The 16,153-nt window shown below is 44.0% G+C and overlaps 1 protein-coding gene across 2 annotated transcripts in view; it reads right to left on the reverse strand.

The window, feature by feature from the left end:
• PRELID2 (PRELI domain containing 2) overlaps window positions 1–8,630 on the reverse strand; it is a 703,347-nt gene extending 694,717 nt beyond the window's left edge. For both annotated transcript variants that reach the window (XR_009563301.1, XM_060295473.1), the window contains exon 1: window positions 8,503–8,630. Coding sequence is in view for 1 of the 2 variants with exons in the window: in XM_060295473.1 (XP_060151456.1) it covers window positions 8,503–8,577 (75 nt within the window). In the remaining variant the exon portion in view is untranslated. The remainder of the gene's footprint in view (window positions 1–8,502) is intronic.
• Window positions 8,631–16,153: the final 7,523 nt, after the last annotated feature.

Below are 16,153 nucleotides of genomic sequence, written 5' to 3' on the forward strand. Positions count from 1 at the left end.
AACATATCAGTTTTATAAGCATTAAGGGAATCTCTGCTACCCAGGCTGATGCCAAACATGTACACACAAAGGGATGGAGCTGTTGAAAAGAGATATGGCATTTAACTACACAGAGAAATCACTGCGAGCTGTGCCAAATTCCCTTTATGAGCTACATACTATTGTCTATCTTAAAAGAAAAGCAAAGTTGACTTTATACCAAGACCAAATGATGAGTCAAAATGTCAAAGACTAAACACATTTAAGTCAACAGACATTTTGAACCGCTGTTCGTTGGCCTTCGCAGTAGGAGGATGAAGTAGAAGAAACAAAGGACAAGGAGGCAGGATGTGCAGACTGTGATGCTGCCATCTGTGAAGCCCGGGTGGTAGACCACCAGATGATCCTCAAAGGCCCTTCTGGTGGGACAAGTTATGATTCTAAACAAAGGCCAACCAACGTCACTTCACGCTCATTCATACCAAAATGTCCCAATAATTGGCAATGACATAATGAAGTGTATTAAAAAGAATCATTCATACAATTGTGACACCAAGGAAAATCCTCTTCCCTAAACATTAAATGCAGCACTATTTACAATAGCCAAGACATGGAAGCAACCTAAATGTCCATCGACAGATGAATGGATAAAGATGTGGCACATATATACAATGGAATATTAGCCATAAAAAGAAATGAAATTGAGTTATTTGTAGTGAGATAGATGGACCTAGAGTCTGTCATACAGAGTGAAGTAAGTCAGGAAGAGAAAAACAAATACTGTATGCTAACACATATACATGGAATCTTAAAAAAATAAATAAATAAATGATACTGATGAGCACAGCTGCAGGGCAGGAATAAAGACATAGACATAGAGAATGGACTTGAGGACACGGGGGCAGGGAGGGGGAAGCTGGGGTAAAGTGAGAGTAGCATGGACATATGTACACTACTGAATGTAAAATAGATAGCTAGTGGGAAGCAGCAGCACAGCTCAGGAGATCAGCTCGGTGCTTTGCGATGACTTAGAGGGGTGGGACAAGGAGGATGGGAGGGAGGCTCAAGAAGGAGGGCATATGGGGACATATGTATGCGTATGGCTGATTCACTCTGGTGTGCAACAGAAACTAACACGGTATTGTAAAACAATTATATTCCAATAAAGATCTATTTTTTTAAAAAAATGCATACACAAACCCAATGCATTTAAAGTTACAAAGTCTACAAAGTAACTAATCAGTACTCTTGGAAAGCACCATGGTCCAGAAAGCACTAAGGAACTGAAGAGGAGACTAAGATACAACAACTAAATGTAATGTGGGATCCTGGATTGAATCCTAGACTAAAAAAAAATCGTATTAGTAAACAAGTGCCAAAATGTGAATAATGTTTATAGGACAGTTAACACGGTATCAGTGTTAATTCCCTGATTTTAAAAATTATATAGTGGTTTGAGGAAGTTAAGGACATGAATTTTCTGTCTGTTTTTGCAACATTTTGTAAGTCAAATTATTTCTAAATGAAAAGTTAAGAAATAAATGAAAGTAAAATAAAGACAGTTTGGGAAACAGAATGAGTTTTAGAATCTAAGAGACCTCAGGTGAAGCCCACCTATGGGAGTCTCTGGCAAATTATCTCAGTCAGCCACAGTTTTCTCATCTGTAAAATTAGAAAAACAAAAACAAAACAAAACAAAAAAATCTACCTCAAAGAGCTGTTATAGGAATCCAAGGAAATAATTTTATGTAAAGTGTAACACCTGGCACCTTACTGGTTTTGCTACTAAAAAATGACTCAATATTTTTGAAAACTTACTTTCAAGACTTCAGTCTTTATCTTGTAACTTACTGTGGTGTCGTATTAAGTATACTTTTAGTGTCCATTTGCAATTCAGATATATTTAAATGATTACTCAAAAATTACTAGAAGATATTTCTTATTTTCCTAGACTAGTAAAACCTCACAAGCTCATGCTTTACCATTGCAGAATTTGTAGAAGATACGACAAGGACTCCTTGACACATCCCTGCCCACTAGCATTAGGGAAAGCGCCACATTGGAGAAGAGAATAGAGAGAATACTTACTTTTAAAAAAGGCAACAAACTCTAAGTACTCTAAAAGCTCTTACAGATTTATAATTAAAACATGAATCTTGCGCCACACTGTATGTCTGTGATATGCCCCTGAGAAGGCACTTATCACAAAAATTAATTTATTTCCCTTTGTCCCCTTTGACAGTGAGCTCCTTGAGGCCAGGGCTATGTTTTATTTAGCTTTTCATCTCCCAAGGGCCAAATGATACACAGACCTATTGTGGATTTCTATTAGGAGAAATATAACGAATGTTTAACTACTATACTTTGATAGTTAAAATTTTCCTATCTTTCAGGCACTGATTAAGCCACAACCTCTACTAGGTAACTCACTAAGTATGCTTTAATATTATTTAAATGACATTTTAAAAATAAGTCATAATTCAGGGCTTCCCTGGTGGCGCAGTGGTTGAGAGTCCGCCTGCTGATGCAGGGGACACAGGTTCGTGTCCCGGTCCAGGAAGATCCCACATGCTACGGAGCGGCAGGGCCCGTGAGCCATGGCCGCTGAGCCTGCGCGTCCGGAGCCTGTGCTCCGCAACGGGAGAGGCCACAACAGTGAGAGGCCCGCGTACCGCAAAACAAACAAAAAAAAAGTCATAATTCAAATACGCACCTTTATTCATGCTTACTCTCCCTTTAATTACTCCAAGTTAAAACGATTTCTGCAGACTACTTCTCTCAGCTTTTTATTTTCAAGTTCATGGATTTACATGTCATAAATTATTTCTGTTAGTATTACTATAACGATTTTTAACAAGTACTTTAAAAGTACTTGTTTTAAACAAGTACTAAAGCACCTACTGTGTGGTGACATTAAACTATGTATATTGTATGCAACTGTGCGCATTATCCAACTTACTTTCTCCCAACAACTCCAGAAGATATTATTAATATTATGCAGATGATAAAACTGAGGCATAGAAAAATGAACTGACTTGCCCAAACTCACACAGCTAGAAGCACCCCGACACCTGGCTGATGTCAGAGCCCACGCTCTTCCTGTCTTCACCTTCTTCCCGTTGCGCCTAATTTTCAAGTAGAATTGAGGATAGGAAGATAAAAGTGAAGAAAGACTATTATAGTGTGAACAAAAAGATAAATAACCATTATGCTAACCCAGGCCTATCATTTTCAAATCACTTATTTTGGAAATACGGGTCCACTGCCAATATTTCAGGAGCTCTGTAGGGAGAGGTGTTCCACACACACGTCAGATATGCAAGGAAGAAAAAATAGGATCACAAATGGAAACATTATTAATTACCCAATCAACTTTCTACTCTAAGCGGAAATAGCCATTCATAAATCCCCTTTCTCAGTTTAAGGGTAAACATTCAAACCATTTTGTTCACAACATCAAGCTCCTGGCTAGAATGAATAAAATCCGAGGCCACTGTGTTGAAACAAAGAAATTATTTTGATCTGTCCATTTGATTACAGTACCCAAAGTAAGGACATATTACAGAATCCACACGGGCTTCGGTCTGAAATTACATAAGGCTAAATTCTGAAGAGAGTATTTCACTCATTCATTCAATAAGGATTTGCTGAGTCCCTACTATGTTCCGGGATCTCTTTGGATACTTGAGATACATCAGGAACAGATGATAAAATCTCCACCCATGAAGCTTACACTCTATTCACAGTGACTCTTTTACCTACAGCATAACAAGAAAATCAACCTGAACAACTCTATGCTAAGAAAAACTGTAGCTTCTCTGGCCTCATTTAAGAATAAACAAGAAAAATCCAGGCCACATAATGGCCTTTTGTATGACTTTAAATTTCAGGTAGACAAAATTTAGGAAGTCTTTTAGGAAGAAATTTTTAGAAAATCTAGGAATCCAGCTCATGCAAGGCAAGCCCATTAAACGGACCCATGTTAGCTTCCAGAGATGAGTAAGCCTATCAGCTGCTATATCCATCTATGCAACAGTGTGTTCTCTTTGCAGATGGTTTTAAGTAGAAGGAAGGAAACAGCTATAAACGATGAGAACTAGAAAGCTAAGAGTCATTCAAAGAAAGAAACCAAAACACACTGTCAAGAGCACTGACACTGTAGTTCATGGAAAGTACAGTTTAGCATCTTATGAATAAACCATTTTGGTTTTCACAGCACTCCTCCATGAAGAGTTCAACGAGAAACATTGCACTCCACGAACAAAGAGTATTGTGGTGTTTGCTTTCAAGGTGCCACTTAGCTTTGAAAGCATGTAGCTAATATTTTGCCTGTAGTATCCAACAGGCAGGTGTAAGAAGAGCAAACATTCCTCAGGTTTTAAAAATAGCAGGATATTATAACTTGGAAGGCAAGCCCTAACATACCAAAAGCCAGAGATCAGTAGACTCTATTTAAAATAGAACTTCCTCAGTGCTGTAGCACCTTCAAACATACCATTGTGCAAAATCAGATTAAATGCTTCCCAGAGATCCTACGATTGTCCCTTCTGCCAAGTGCTTTCCTTTGAATAAAAAAAAAAATACAAAAAGACTAAAAGAAAAATAAAAGCTATTTTGCCAAAAGGATCATTCTTACTACCTTATGCTTTAAAAGAAACATATGCTTGTCAAACTGTTACACATCTGAAACTCACAACAATCCTGGGAGACTGGTGGGGTACATAGCATATCATTTCACAGATAAGAAATTAAGACAGTAGGGTTGTCTCATAAGGTTGTGCATGTTGCTCACTGCACAAGGTTTTCCAGTCAAGCAGGCCATTGGGCACCTAGTAGAAGAAGGAGCACGTTTTTCTAACTTGCATAAGTAGCCCCATACACCTCCCACTAGCCCCATTTACTGTGAGCTTATGGGTGTAGACCACCTAGATGATGCCCCTTTCTAATTTGCTCAAGGGCACAGTATAGGCTGGTGAAAACTGTTTCCCAAGGCCACCTCAAAACTGCTTTTAATGAAGGAAGCACAATGATTGGGACCCAGGTCTACTGACTTCCAGTTCATGGCTTTAAATAATGTAAGGTGGGGACCTCCCTGGTGGTCCAGTGGTTAAGACTCCTCGCTTCTACTGCAGGGGGCACAGGTTTGATCCCTGGTCAGGGAACTAAGATCCCGCATGCCGCGCAGCCAAAAAAAAAAAAAAGAGAGAGAGAAAAGAAAAGAAAAAAGAATGAATAATGTAAAATAAGGTGAAAATTCTCAGAGCAACTGAATTTACTGACATCCTAGAGACAGTCACATAGCCCCATCCAGGGATCTCTGAAGGACTACCTTGTGAATAGAAAGAATGCAAGTGTAATGTCCATAGAGATAACACTGTCCCACCCCTACACCTTTTCTGCAAATGTTCTCCTCCACTTTCCCTAGCCTTACCTTCCAAAATGTCCTCCTCAGTTTTTACTTACTATGTGCCAGGCACTTTGCTAAGTATTGTATAAGAACTCTTCCAGGGCTTCCCTGGTGGCACAGTGGTTGAGAGTCCGCCTGCCGATGCAGTGGACGCGGGTTCGTGCCCCGGTCCGGGAAGATCCCACATGCCGCGGAGCGGCTGGGCCTGTGAGCCATGGCTGCTGAGCCTGCGCGTCCGGAGCCTGTGCTCCGCAACAGGAGAGGCCACAGCAGTGAGAGGCCCGCATACCGCAGAAAAAAAAAAAAAACTCTTCCAGATCCTAACTGAACCCAGCTATAGAAGCAACCTCAGCTATAACACATGGCACCTAAAAACTGCAAACCTGAGCCCAGTCAACTCGTAGAAATGTGAGCATTAAAAGCTTTCCATCAAAAGCTTACCATTGGTTTAGGCCACTAAATCACTAGGGTGATCTGTTACACAGCAGATAACCAAAACAATGTATTTTCTCACCCTCGCACCTTCAAAGCTATACCCTTAGACCAGGCACAACCGGATGGAGATGAATAAACCCTGAGAGAAGACTGCAGGCAAAAGGAAACTGAGACTGGATAAAGAGCACACGAAGTAGACTCTACAGCACTGTATTCCCTCAGTGATTAGCTGAGTGTCTATTATGTGCAAGGCAGCACAGCCTGGCGATTCGGGGGTGTGAGCTGAGAGTCAGATGTGTTGAAATCCTGGCTCTCCCACTTGCTAGCTGTGGGAACTTGGAATCTGAACCGCAGTTTCTCCAGACCATGGAATGGAAGTCAATCATAACTAATTCCTGAAGCTGCTGGGAGGAGTAAAAACGATAATGTATGACAGCACTTCCTCCCCCGCCCCGCTGGCCTAGGAAACTCGTCTCACGTTTCAGCCATCACTTCACAAATGTCACTTTCTCGAAGAAGTCTTCCCTAATGCCACCCTCCGGGACTTCACAGCACTGTGAACTTTCCCTGTGTAAATACACATCATCAGCTGGAGTTACGTGTTCACTTGTTAATCATTGATTAATGTCAGTCTCACCCACCAGAGACCATCAGCTCCACGAGAAGAGAGTCTGTCTGTGGTGCCCTACACCCAGCACGGAGCCTGGCACACAAAGTGTCTCTAAACACCTGCTGAATGAAAGAAAAGCATTTAGCCCAGAAGCTTGACACATGCCAAGTACTCTCTAAATGAGAGCTTCGTGCTTCTTCAGGAGTGAGACCTACCCCGAGGAAGATTAGAGTCTAATGAGGGAAAAGACACATGCAGTAGTAACTACCCAACACTGTAGAAGACGGTCACTGAGGCCCAAAGTGTCCCTCCAGCTCTGACAAGGCAGAGATTGCCTCCTGATGAGGACAATCCAGAAAGGCTTTCCAAAGGGGCAGTGACACTGGAGAATCCACACTCCAAAGTGCCAGCCCTAAAACAAAAATGGGGTGTTGGCTTTTTCTCTTTAGGACCCAGAAGCCTAGCCTAAGGCAAAGTCTACAGCACATCTGTAATTCATTTATTCATTCATCATTCATCAGACTTGTACTGAGCACCTAGTAGGTACCAGGTACTACATACAGGAGATAATTAACAATATTAACCAGCTGACATTCCCCCGCCAAAAAGGCCTCCATGGCAACATCATGTTAACCAGGGTCCTACTCACTCCTTTGTGACCTGGGCCCCCAAGTGCATCCTCTAATGGGGGTCAGGTCTTATCACTTAAAACAATCCATCTCCCGGCTTCCAGGTGGCACACCGGGAGCACTGCCAGTGGCAGCTGTCCAAGGCAAATTACAATTCTTGCAAATCTTCCTCAAGATCGTGAAAGCCGAAAGAAGATCTGATACAACACTCATCTGTGGACAAAAAATGTCACTTGCCATTTCAGTGAACCAACGATGTTGTGGCCATAAGTCCTTCAGCCTCTGCAGCCATCCCCAGCGGTGCACCCTGAGGGGATTCAGGACAGAGTAAAACAGGATACAGGTCCTAGATAGTTAAGGCACTTATCAAATGAATTTCAATGAACCCAGACTCTTGCATTGTTCCATACACAGAAAAACACTAATTTCATTAACTTGAGATGTCCCGTTTTCTTTAATTAGCAGTAATCTTTGGATGGTCAACTATCCTTTTTTTTGTTTGAACTCCTATATATCCTGGCCCCTCCCTTACCTCCTCAGACCAGCCCCAAGGAGCTATCTCAGAGGCTGTATCCAGGCTTAAGTCCTCAGCAAGTCTGCCCAATAAAACATAATTCTCAACTTTTCGGTTGTGCGTTTTTTTTAAGTGGACACATCTTAGATGCAGAAACTGAAGCCTAGAGAGAAAATGACCCTTGACCAAGGCCATCAAGTGAACTAACTAAAGGCAGAACCAGACGAGAAAGAAATTTCCCATTCTACTGTTAGGAGCCACAGTCCCAGGAGCAGCCCTTGAGATAAAGAGGGCCACTGAATATTGAGGCTAGGGTGTACAGTTATAGCAGCACAAACAACAACAATATATTTTAAAGAACTTAGCAAGCATCAGTCACTGTGATAAGCACTTTACGGGAATTATTTCACTTGAATCCTCACAACTCCTGAGGTGTTACTATTATTTTTCCCATTTTACATATTACAAAACTAAGGCATGGGGACTGCCCAAAGTCCCAAGCTGTTAATGAAAGAGAAAGTGGTGAGGTGGTAGATGACGGCTTCAACAGCCTCCACTAGCTTTGAAGGAGTCAATGATGTACTAGAGAGATCGAGAAGCCCCGTGCAGCCTCACCGGGGCTCCAGAACTTGGGTTCCCCGCGACTCTCCCTCCAGCTGGGGCAGGGTGTGAACGTGTTGCCGCGCACGGAGCCTTTCCCTCATCCTGGTGGGGGAGCTCTCAAGGAAATCCACCCCCGCCCTCGCCCAGCACATCCCAGAGGCGAAACCCGCAGTTGGAAGGGGAGACCGACCGTGGGTGTGGACCTCCAAGCGGGCAGAGGGGTGAGGGGAGCTGCGGGCGCCCGCTGCCCGGAGCGCAGACCGCTGAGCCACCGGGGCAGCGCGGGAGAATGCGAGCCCCGGCCGAGACGGAGCTGGGTGAATACCTTTCGGAGGAAGCTGGCGACCACCTGCTCGAAGGGGTACTTGAACACCTCGTGCACGTCCACGGTGACTCCCATTCCGGCGCGCCTGCCACGCCTCCGCGAGCACACTGCTGCTGGAGCTCTGTATGTGCTGGGCCGCAGGCGTCCGCGCCAGGATAGCCGAAGGGGCGTGGGAGGTTTTTTTCTCCTCCTTCTTCAAACTTTCTAAACTTTATTGTCCAGAGAACCAGACAGTCGGTCACGCCCCCGCCCCCTTCCGCCAGCGTCCCGTCGGGCGGCGGGCGCGGGAGGTGCCGGCGCCCCTGGCGGAATCGGCTGGAGGCGCCTGAAGCGGCCCGGCCCCGGCCCCGCCCTTCCCGCGCCGGCCACGCCTCGTCCTGGCCACGCCACGCCCCCGACCACGCCTATGGACCCAAGTATCCGCCCGGGAGCCGCGGCACAGTTCCTCGGAGGCTTGGACCTTGCCGCTGGGGCTTTTGTCATCACCTCTCCTGGAGCCTTAAGCCGCTATTGGCAGCACTAAAAAACAGTAATAATAAATACATAAACTACCCTCCCTCCAAGTTTAGGGATTGTAATATAAACTTCCTCGTGTTGCCGAGTCCTGTGTGACAAAGACCAACAACTGCATTACTCACACTACCCGGGCAGCTGCCTCTGAGGCTTTAGGTTGCATCTCAAGTACTTAAAAATTGCACGTATCTGCATCTGACTCCGTAAGGAAATCCTACGCTCATGAAAGGTTAAACACCATGGAGCAAGCAAGTGAATCCATTAATCCGATAATTTATCCAACATGTTACTTCCTGAGCACCTACTATGTGCCAAGCACTGTGGTAGGCACTGGATTCCGCAGTAAGGAAAGCACAGTCCCTGCTGTCAGATGATTTAACACAAAGTAGAAAAAGCAGCAGGATAATAGGTCAAAGTTACAGGCGGCATGATTTTAGCTCGGATAAATAAGGGAGGTCTTTGAAGTGGTGGCTTTTTCATTTATAAGTTTATAATCTCGCTTACACATAGTCATACTGGACTGGCAAAACCCTAGCCTTGGAAAAATCCAGCTCTCCACTTACTGCCTCACCCAAGCCACCGAAAGGGCCTGGAGGAAAACTATACACCCAGGCCTCTCTTTAGATTCATAACCACCAACCTCAAGGGGCCTTTTTAATGGTGCTTAGACAAAAACACTGCATTTCTCTAACCCACTTACTGTCCCAGGCTCCTCTCTCTTCAAACCTCCAACACCTCCCTCCCCAGCCTTATTCTCAGGTGATTACCTTGCTTCCTTTTTCCCTTAGTAAATAGGAAACATCTCTCTACCACACCTATCTACCCACCTGTCCAAACGCCCTGCCTTCTCTCCTGTTCTTGTGGACAAACTATTGCCGCTTAGTTGAGGGCCAATCTCTCCACTTGTCCACCAAATCCAGGCATGGGCTGCAGATGGTTAACAAACAGCTCTCCTTTAAAAAACAAACCAAAACAAGGCCCTGATGTCTAATGGCTGCAATTTTTGTGGTGTAAATACTCCCACCACGGCCAATTTGAAATGACCAGCATGGTGTCATTTCCACCACCCACTCACGATAGACATAACTGCAAGAACGCAGACCATGGTAAAGATAGTAATGAAGTTAGGAAGGGAAGCTTTTTGGATATCTATTACCTTTTAAAATATTGTTTATTTAATAGTAAATTTATATAATTTAATATTTAATTACAGTTATGTTTAACAACCAGCTGATGAGGTTCAGAACACAGTAGCCCAAAACATGCACCTTAGCATATAGGATATTTTAAGCTGAAGGCGTCTGAGAAAACAGCAGGAGCAGGAAGATCTCTCTGGCTGTCCCCCACCCTTCTCCCCTGAAGCAGGTCATAAGACCCTCTTCTAACAGGTGCCCCTCTATACCCGGAGGAAAGAAGCATCTTTATCTCCAGGAAGAAGGGTCACCAGGAAGAATCCGAACAAACAGGTCTTGCCAAGTTTCCCCCAGTTTGCTACACTTACCTCATACACTTTGTCCTATCATATTTCTCCACAACTGCCCACTCTTCATCAAACCTAGAATAAAAACACTTAGGTTTAACCATTTCTTCAGGTCTTCATTTCCTGATGAAGGCTCCCATGTCACTTATAAAACTTACAGGAAGTAAATGTGTCTGCTTTTCTCCTGTTAATCTGTCTTTGTCAGTTTAATTTTCACATCTAGCCAGGGACTCTAAGAGGGTCAAGGAAAACTTTTTCCTCCCCTACACAGCTCTACCACATCCCTAAAAGTTCTTTGTCCTCTTTCTGGTTCAAGGACATCTCAAGCCATAACCACTCCCTCTTTTTTGAATCATCAGTTTTGCCTCTACTGGATCATTACAACCAGCATACAAGTACACTGTGATTTCTTCCATCTTAAAAAAAAAAAATCTACTCTTAACCCCATGTCTTCTTCCAGCTCTATTCCAACTCTCTGCTCCATTTTTTTCTTATAATCTCTTGAACCCATTCCAGCCAGTTCAGGCCCCTGGCACTCCACTGAACTTACTGCTGTCAAGGTCACCAAGGACCAAATTGCTAAACCCACTATTTAATTCTTAATCCCCACCTTACTAAACCTATGGGCTGCATTACCTTGAAATACTGAATGAGAAGTGGGGTGGAGAGTTAGGCACCAAAGCCATTACATGTTGAATGTATGTATAAAGCAACTCTACTATATCACCAACCATCCTTAACAGGAAAAGAACAAACACCATGTCCCTGGGGAATTACACAGGCCTACAAAGGAGAGATAATTTACTTGTGGAGTTGATGGTGTCTCTAATCTGCCTCTGCAACCAGACAGCAGCTGGATACTGGGTGTGAAAGAGAAGCTCCTACCAGACTGGACCCTGTGCCCATGCTCCACCCGGACCACCAATTTCTTCCAGAATGTATCCTTGCACAGCTGCTCACCCACTCCTGATTAACCAGCCACAAAAGGCCAAGGTTGTGTCCTGAAAGATAAAAGGACCCAGCACCTGTTGGCTCTACTTGGGCTGGCTGGCCAACTGCCTTGTGTAAGAACAAACACTACCTGCCCGTTCCAAGGACATCAGAGCACTCTGAAGGTGAAAAGGGGTGCCAGGCTTGACAACGGAGGCCACCTCCAAGCAGTCTTGTGGCTCAGAATCACAGCCAGTTTGCACAACTTACTCACTGTGTCCCAAGGAAGAGAAAAGGGCTGTGAAACAAATTTCCTTTGCTTTGAAATTGAGTGGCTTAACCAGTCAGGGACTCGAGTTTGGAAATTTGGGGGCCAACCTCACAAGTTCATGACCTTATTTGACCTTTAAGATACCAGACTCATCTTTGTATCTTCAAGGCAAAGCCCAGTAGAAGAACATCCAATACATTTGGATGGAAAGAATGGATGATTGGCCCTTTATAAATACTGTGAGATTTAAGTGGATGGAGAGCTTCAGCCCTGACCTTCTCTCCTTGCCCTCTCACCTCTGTGCCATTCTCACCCTCTTCATGCTGACCGTCTCTCTCTCACTGATCTTTTTTTTTTTTTTAATAGGGTTTTTTTTTTTTGTGGTATGCGGGCCTCTCACTGTCGTAGCCTCTCCCATTGCGGAGCACACGCTCCGGATGCACAGGCTCAGCGGCCAAGGCTCACGGGCCCAGCCGCTCTCCGGCATGTGGGATCTTCCCGGACCAGGACACGAACCCGTGTCCCCTGCATCGGCAGGCGGACTCTCAACCACTGCGCCACCAGGGAAGCCCTCACTGATCTTTTTTATCCAGTCTTGTAATTGTCTGTTTATGTGAATTCTCCATTGAACTGTGAGGTTGTCCAGACTGGAAAGAACTGTGTCTTATTCACTCTTCCCTATTCAGTGCTGAGTAGGAAAAACCTTAGTCCGCCTCTTGTGTTTCTTTTATTCTCACATAACTACCACACTCACACTTCTGACACTAGATGTGTAGGGGTTTCCCTCACATCAGGCAATTCTGTGACACCTGGGTGTCACACTGGGTGTCCTCCAATTTAACACAATTCTGACACGATCTATCTGGAGATAGCTTCAGACCCCACAGGTTAAGGGCTCACTCCCACAAGACTGCCCCTCCCTCCAGATGTCAAGCCCATGTCAAGGTGATTACCTGATGGGCTATAAATCAGAGGTTCCCATGGTTCAATTAATTTGCTAGAGCAGCTTACAGAACTCAGGGAAACAGTTTACTTACTGTTTACCGGTTTATTATAAAAGGATATGACAAAGGTTAGAGATGAACATCCAGATGGAAGAGTTGCATAGGACTAGGTGGGAAGGGACATCGAGCTTCCATGCCCTCTCCGGCCATCCCACTCCCCCAGCACCTCCACATGTTCAGCAACCTGGAAGCTCTCCAAGCCCCATACTTTGGGGATTTTTATGAAGCCTTCATCACACATAGGCAGGATCAATCATTAACTCCACTTCCAGCCCATTTCCCGTCTCTGGAGCATGGGGGATGAGGCTGAAAATTCCAAGTTTCTAATCCTGGTTTGGTCTTTCTGGTGATCAGCCCCCATCCAGCAGCCTAGCCAGAGTTGCCTCATTAGAACAAAAGACACTCCTATCACCCAGAAATTTCCAGGGGATTTAGGAGCTTGATGTCGGGAACAGAGTCAAAGACCAAATATTAGAAAAAAATATGCTCCTAGTGCTTTTATCACTTAGGATATGACAAGGGTTTTAGGAGCTCTGTGCCAGGAGGAGTTTAAGAGGTGGGAGAGGGGAGTGTAGGGGGGAGGGTGGCAGAGACCAATATATATTTTTTCTATTATTCTACAAGTGCCTAGCACATAGTATATATTGAATAAATTCATGAATGTACTTAACATAGAATATGACCTTGAGCGAGTTCCTTCTCGCCCCTGCACCTCAGTTTCACCATCAACAAAATGACCACATGGGCCAATTTTATCTCTAAATTCCCTTCTAGCTCCCTGAGATTTCAGATATGGACTAGAGACTCAGGGCAGGCAACATGGATACAAGGGCACAAAGCAGAAATCTGCAGGGAAAACAAGGCAAAGTCTCAGAACAAGTTCACAATGTCAGGGTAAGTTAGACCCATGGCATCATTGAACCAGACTTCTCTTCCCCCAATTGACTAAGGATGACACTGAGGAGACAGAGTGTATGGTCAGGTCACTCAGAATAGCGGTTCTCTTGCTCTCTGTACATCCCCTGCTTTAACTACACCTACTCACATGACTGACCTTCCCTCTAAATCATAGAGCCTAATTGGTAAATGCCTACATACTTGCCCCTAGCCCCAACTAGTGACTATTCTAATCTTTAGATCAGAACTATCTCCACTATGATAATTTGTCAAAGGGGCGTGTCCCTCTGCTGGTTTCCCTGGTAACCTGACTTCAATTCCCTCTGCAACCGGTAACACATACACATTCCTCCCCAGCCAAAGACTTCTGCCATGCCCTGTCCTCCATCTACAGACGGTGGGGTGACAGTGGGGTGTAGCTCCAGGTCCTTGCTTTAGACGTGTAAGCTCTCCCATCCATTAAACCGGTGATGTCTCTGTCCCTGACTCCGGGCTCTTTCTTCAGTCTTAAGGCTGGGCAAGTAAAGGGCTTGCAGGCCTGAGGGGTGCAGCTCAACACAAAGGAAGTTCAAGAATTTTAATCAGGTAGAGAAGAAACGTTCCAGGGCAAGGAGCCAGCTGGTCATCATACCACCCACGTGTTATAGAGAACCTAGAAGGCATTCAATTTCCAACGCAGAGCAAAACAAATATGTAAAATATCTGGTATTACACAAGTATGTGTGCTAAGGAGAAAACGTGGAGAAGAAGGATGATAAATGGGGGCAGGGCGGAAGGGAAGACTTCCCAGACAAAGTGACATTTAAGTAGAAGATTTGAAAGAAGAGAAGGAGCAAGTCATGTTCATACTTGAAGGATGATCATTCCAGGCAGAGGGAGTAGCAAGTTCAAAGGCCCTAAGACAGCGCTCCTTTGCCTGGTGTATTTGAGAACTGAGGCCAGTGTGGCTGGAGCAGAGTCCTGGGAGAAAAGGTCAAAAAAGTAGTAAGGATGTAGGTCACATAGAGTCTTCTAGGCCATTGGTGAAGATTTTGGCTTTATCTCTGTGTGAAATGGGAAATTACTGAAAACTTTGAGCTGGGGAGGGACATGGTAGGAACTATTGCTATCATGAAAATCCTGGTGGGTAAATTTTTATCAGCATGTTTCATTGCTTTTTTAGAACAGAGTCCTTGAAGGGTAGTTACAGGGTAAAAAGATAGGACTTTTGTTTGAGGACAATTTTAACCCTGTCAACATCTTCATCTTAGACTTCCACCCACCAGAACTGTAAGGAAATAAATTTCTTTCTTTATTTTTCTTGGCCATGCCACGCAGCCTGTGGGATCTTAGTTCCCTGACCAGGGATTGAACCCGGGCCCTTGGCAGTGAGAGCACAGAGTCCTAACCCTGGACTTCCAGGGAATTCTCAGGAAATAAATTTATATTGTCTGAGCCATGCAGTCTGTAGTACTTTGTTATGGCAACCCCAACAAACTAACACATCATCTTAATTTGCTCATCTGTTAAAATTCTCTTTCCAAATAAGGTATTCACAAGTACTGGGCATTAGGACTTCAATACCTTTTAGAGGACAAAGGTATCAACCCACAACACCAGACACAAACAAGCAGAGATCAAAGATGAAAAGAGAGGCTGGTGGAACCGGATTTCCAGGTCTAGTCCCTGAATCCCATGAGCTGCCCTGTTTCCTGCAGCTCCTTGGGTTTTCTGAGTTTCTCCGGAATCCTTCTAGTAAATCGCCTTTTCTGCTTAACTTAATTTGAGCTGAATTTTCTAACACTTTCAACTGAGACTCCTGCCTAATATAAAGTGGGAGAAAAATTTAGCTGTTATGAGTTCATATGCCAGGAAAAAAAGAAAAGAGAAAAGAACCCCTTATTGCCTGCCAGGCCTTATTCCATCTGCAAATCAACCCAACTCTTGATACCTTTGAAAGTTGAGCTGCCTTTCACATTTATATTTTCAACTCTCTCTTTTTACTTTTTCCACCTTGATTGTTTAGAAATCCACTGAGAATTTTATTCATTTTGTTTGGTAAAACTGCATCCTTTAAGGCCAATTTACCTCATGATGTTCGTACAAAAGGGGAAATTTTCTTTGTAATAGCGGTAGCAATTAATGGCATGAATTATAAAAGAATCTAAGATATTTCCTGTCTGAGAAGACCAATTTTAAAAGACTGATCTCACACCAGACTGAAAACCAGAAATTACGGAAGGGCAGTTGTGGTCATAATACAGGGAACAATGATAATAAAACAAAAGGCACACATAGAGAATTTCAAAAGAAGTGTAACTTAGAAAGCTAAGGGGTAACATGTTCAGCCTCAATGAGAATAAGTTTACCAAGTCTTTTCCCTTCCCACCTATTTTTCTAGGGCAAGAAGGTGTGAGCAGTAAGGAACTGGAGGGCTGGAACTGTTGGAGGGGAAAGAGGCAACCATGAAGAGCCCCAGAGCAAAAGAAGAGTGAGTTTAGGGACAAATAACAAACTTAAGACAACTTAACTTTGCCTTGAGTTAGTTATTACTTTTCTCAAAGGACTATCTGATTG

This window comes from Globicephala melas, chromosome 3 (genome assembly GCF_963455315.2).
Source record: "Globicephala melas chromosome 3, mGloMel1.2, whole genome shotgun sequence".
NCBI lineage: Eukaryota > Metazoa > Chordata > Mammalia > Artiodactyla > Delphinidae > Globicephala > Globicephala melas.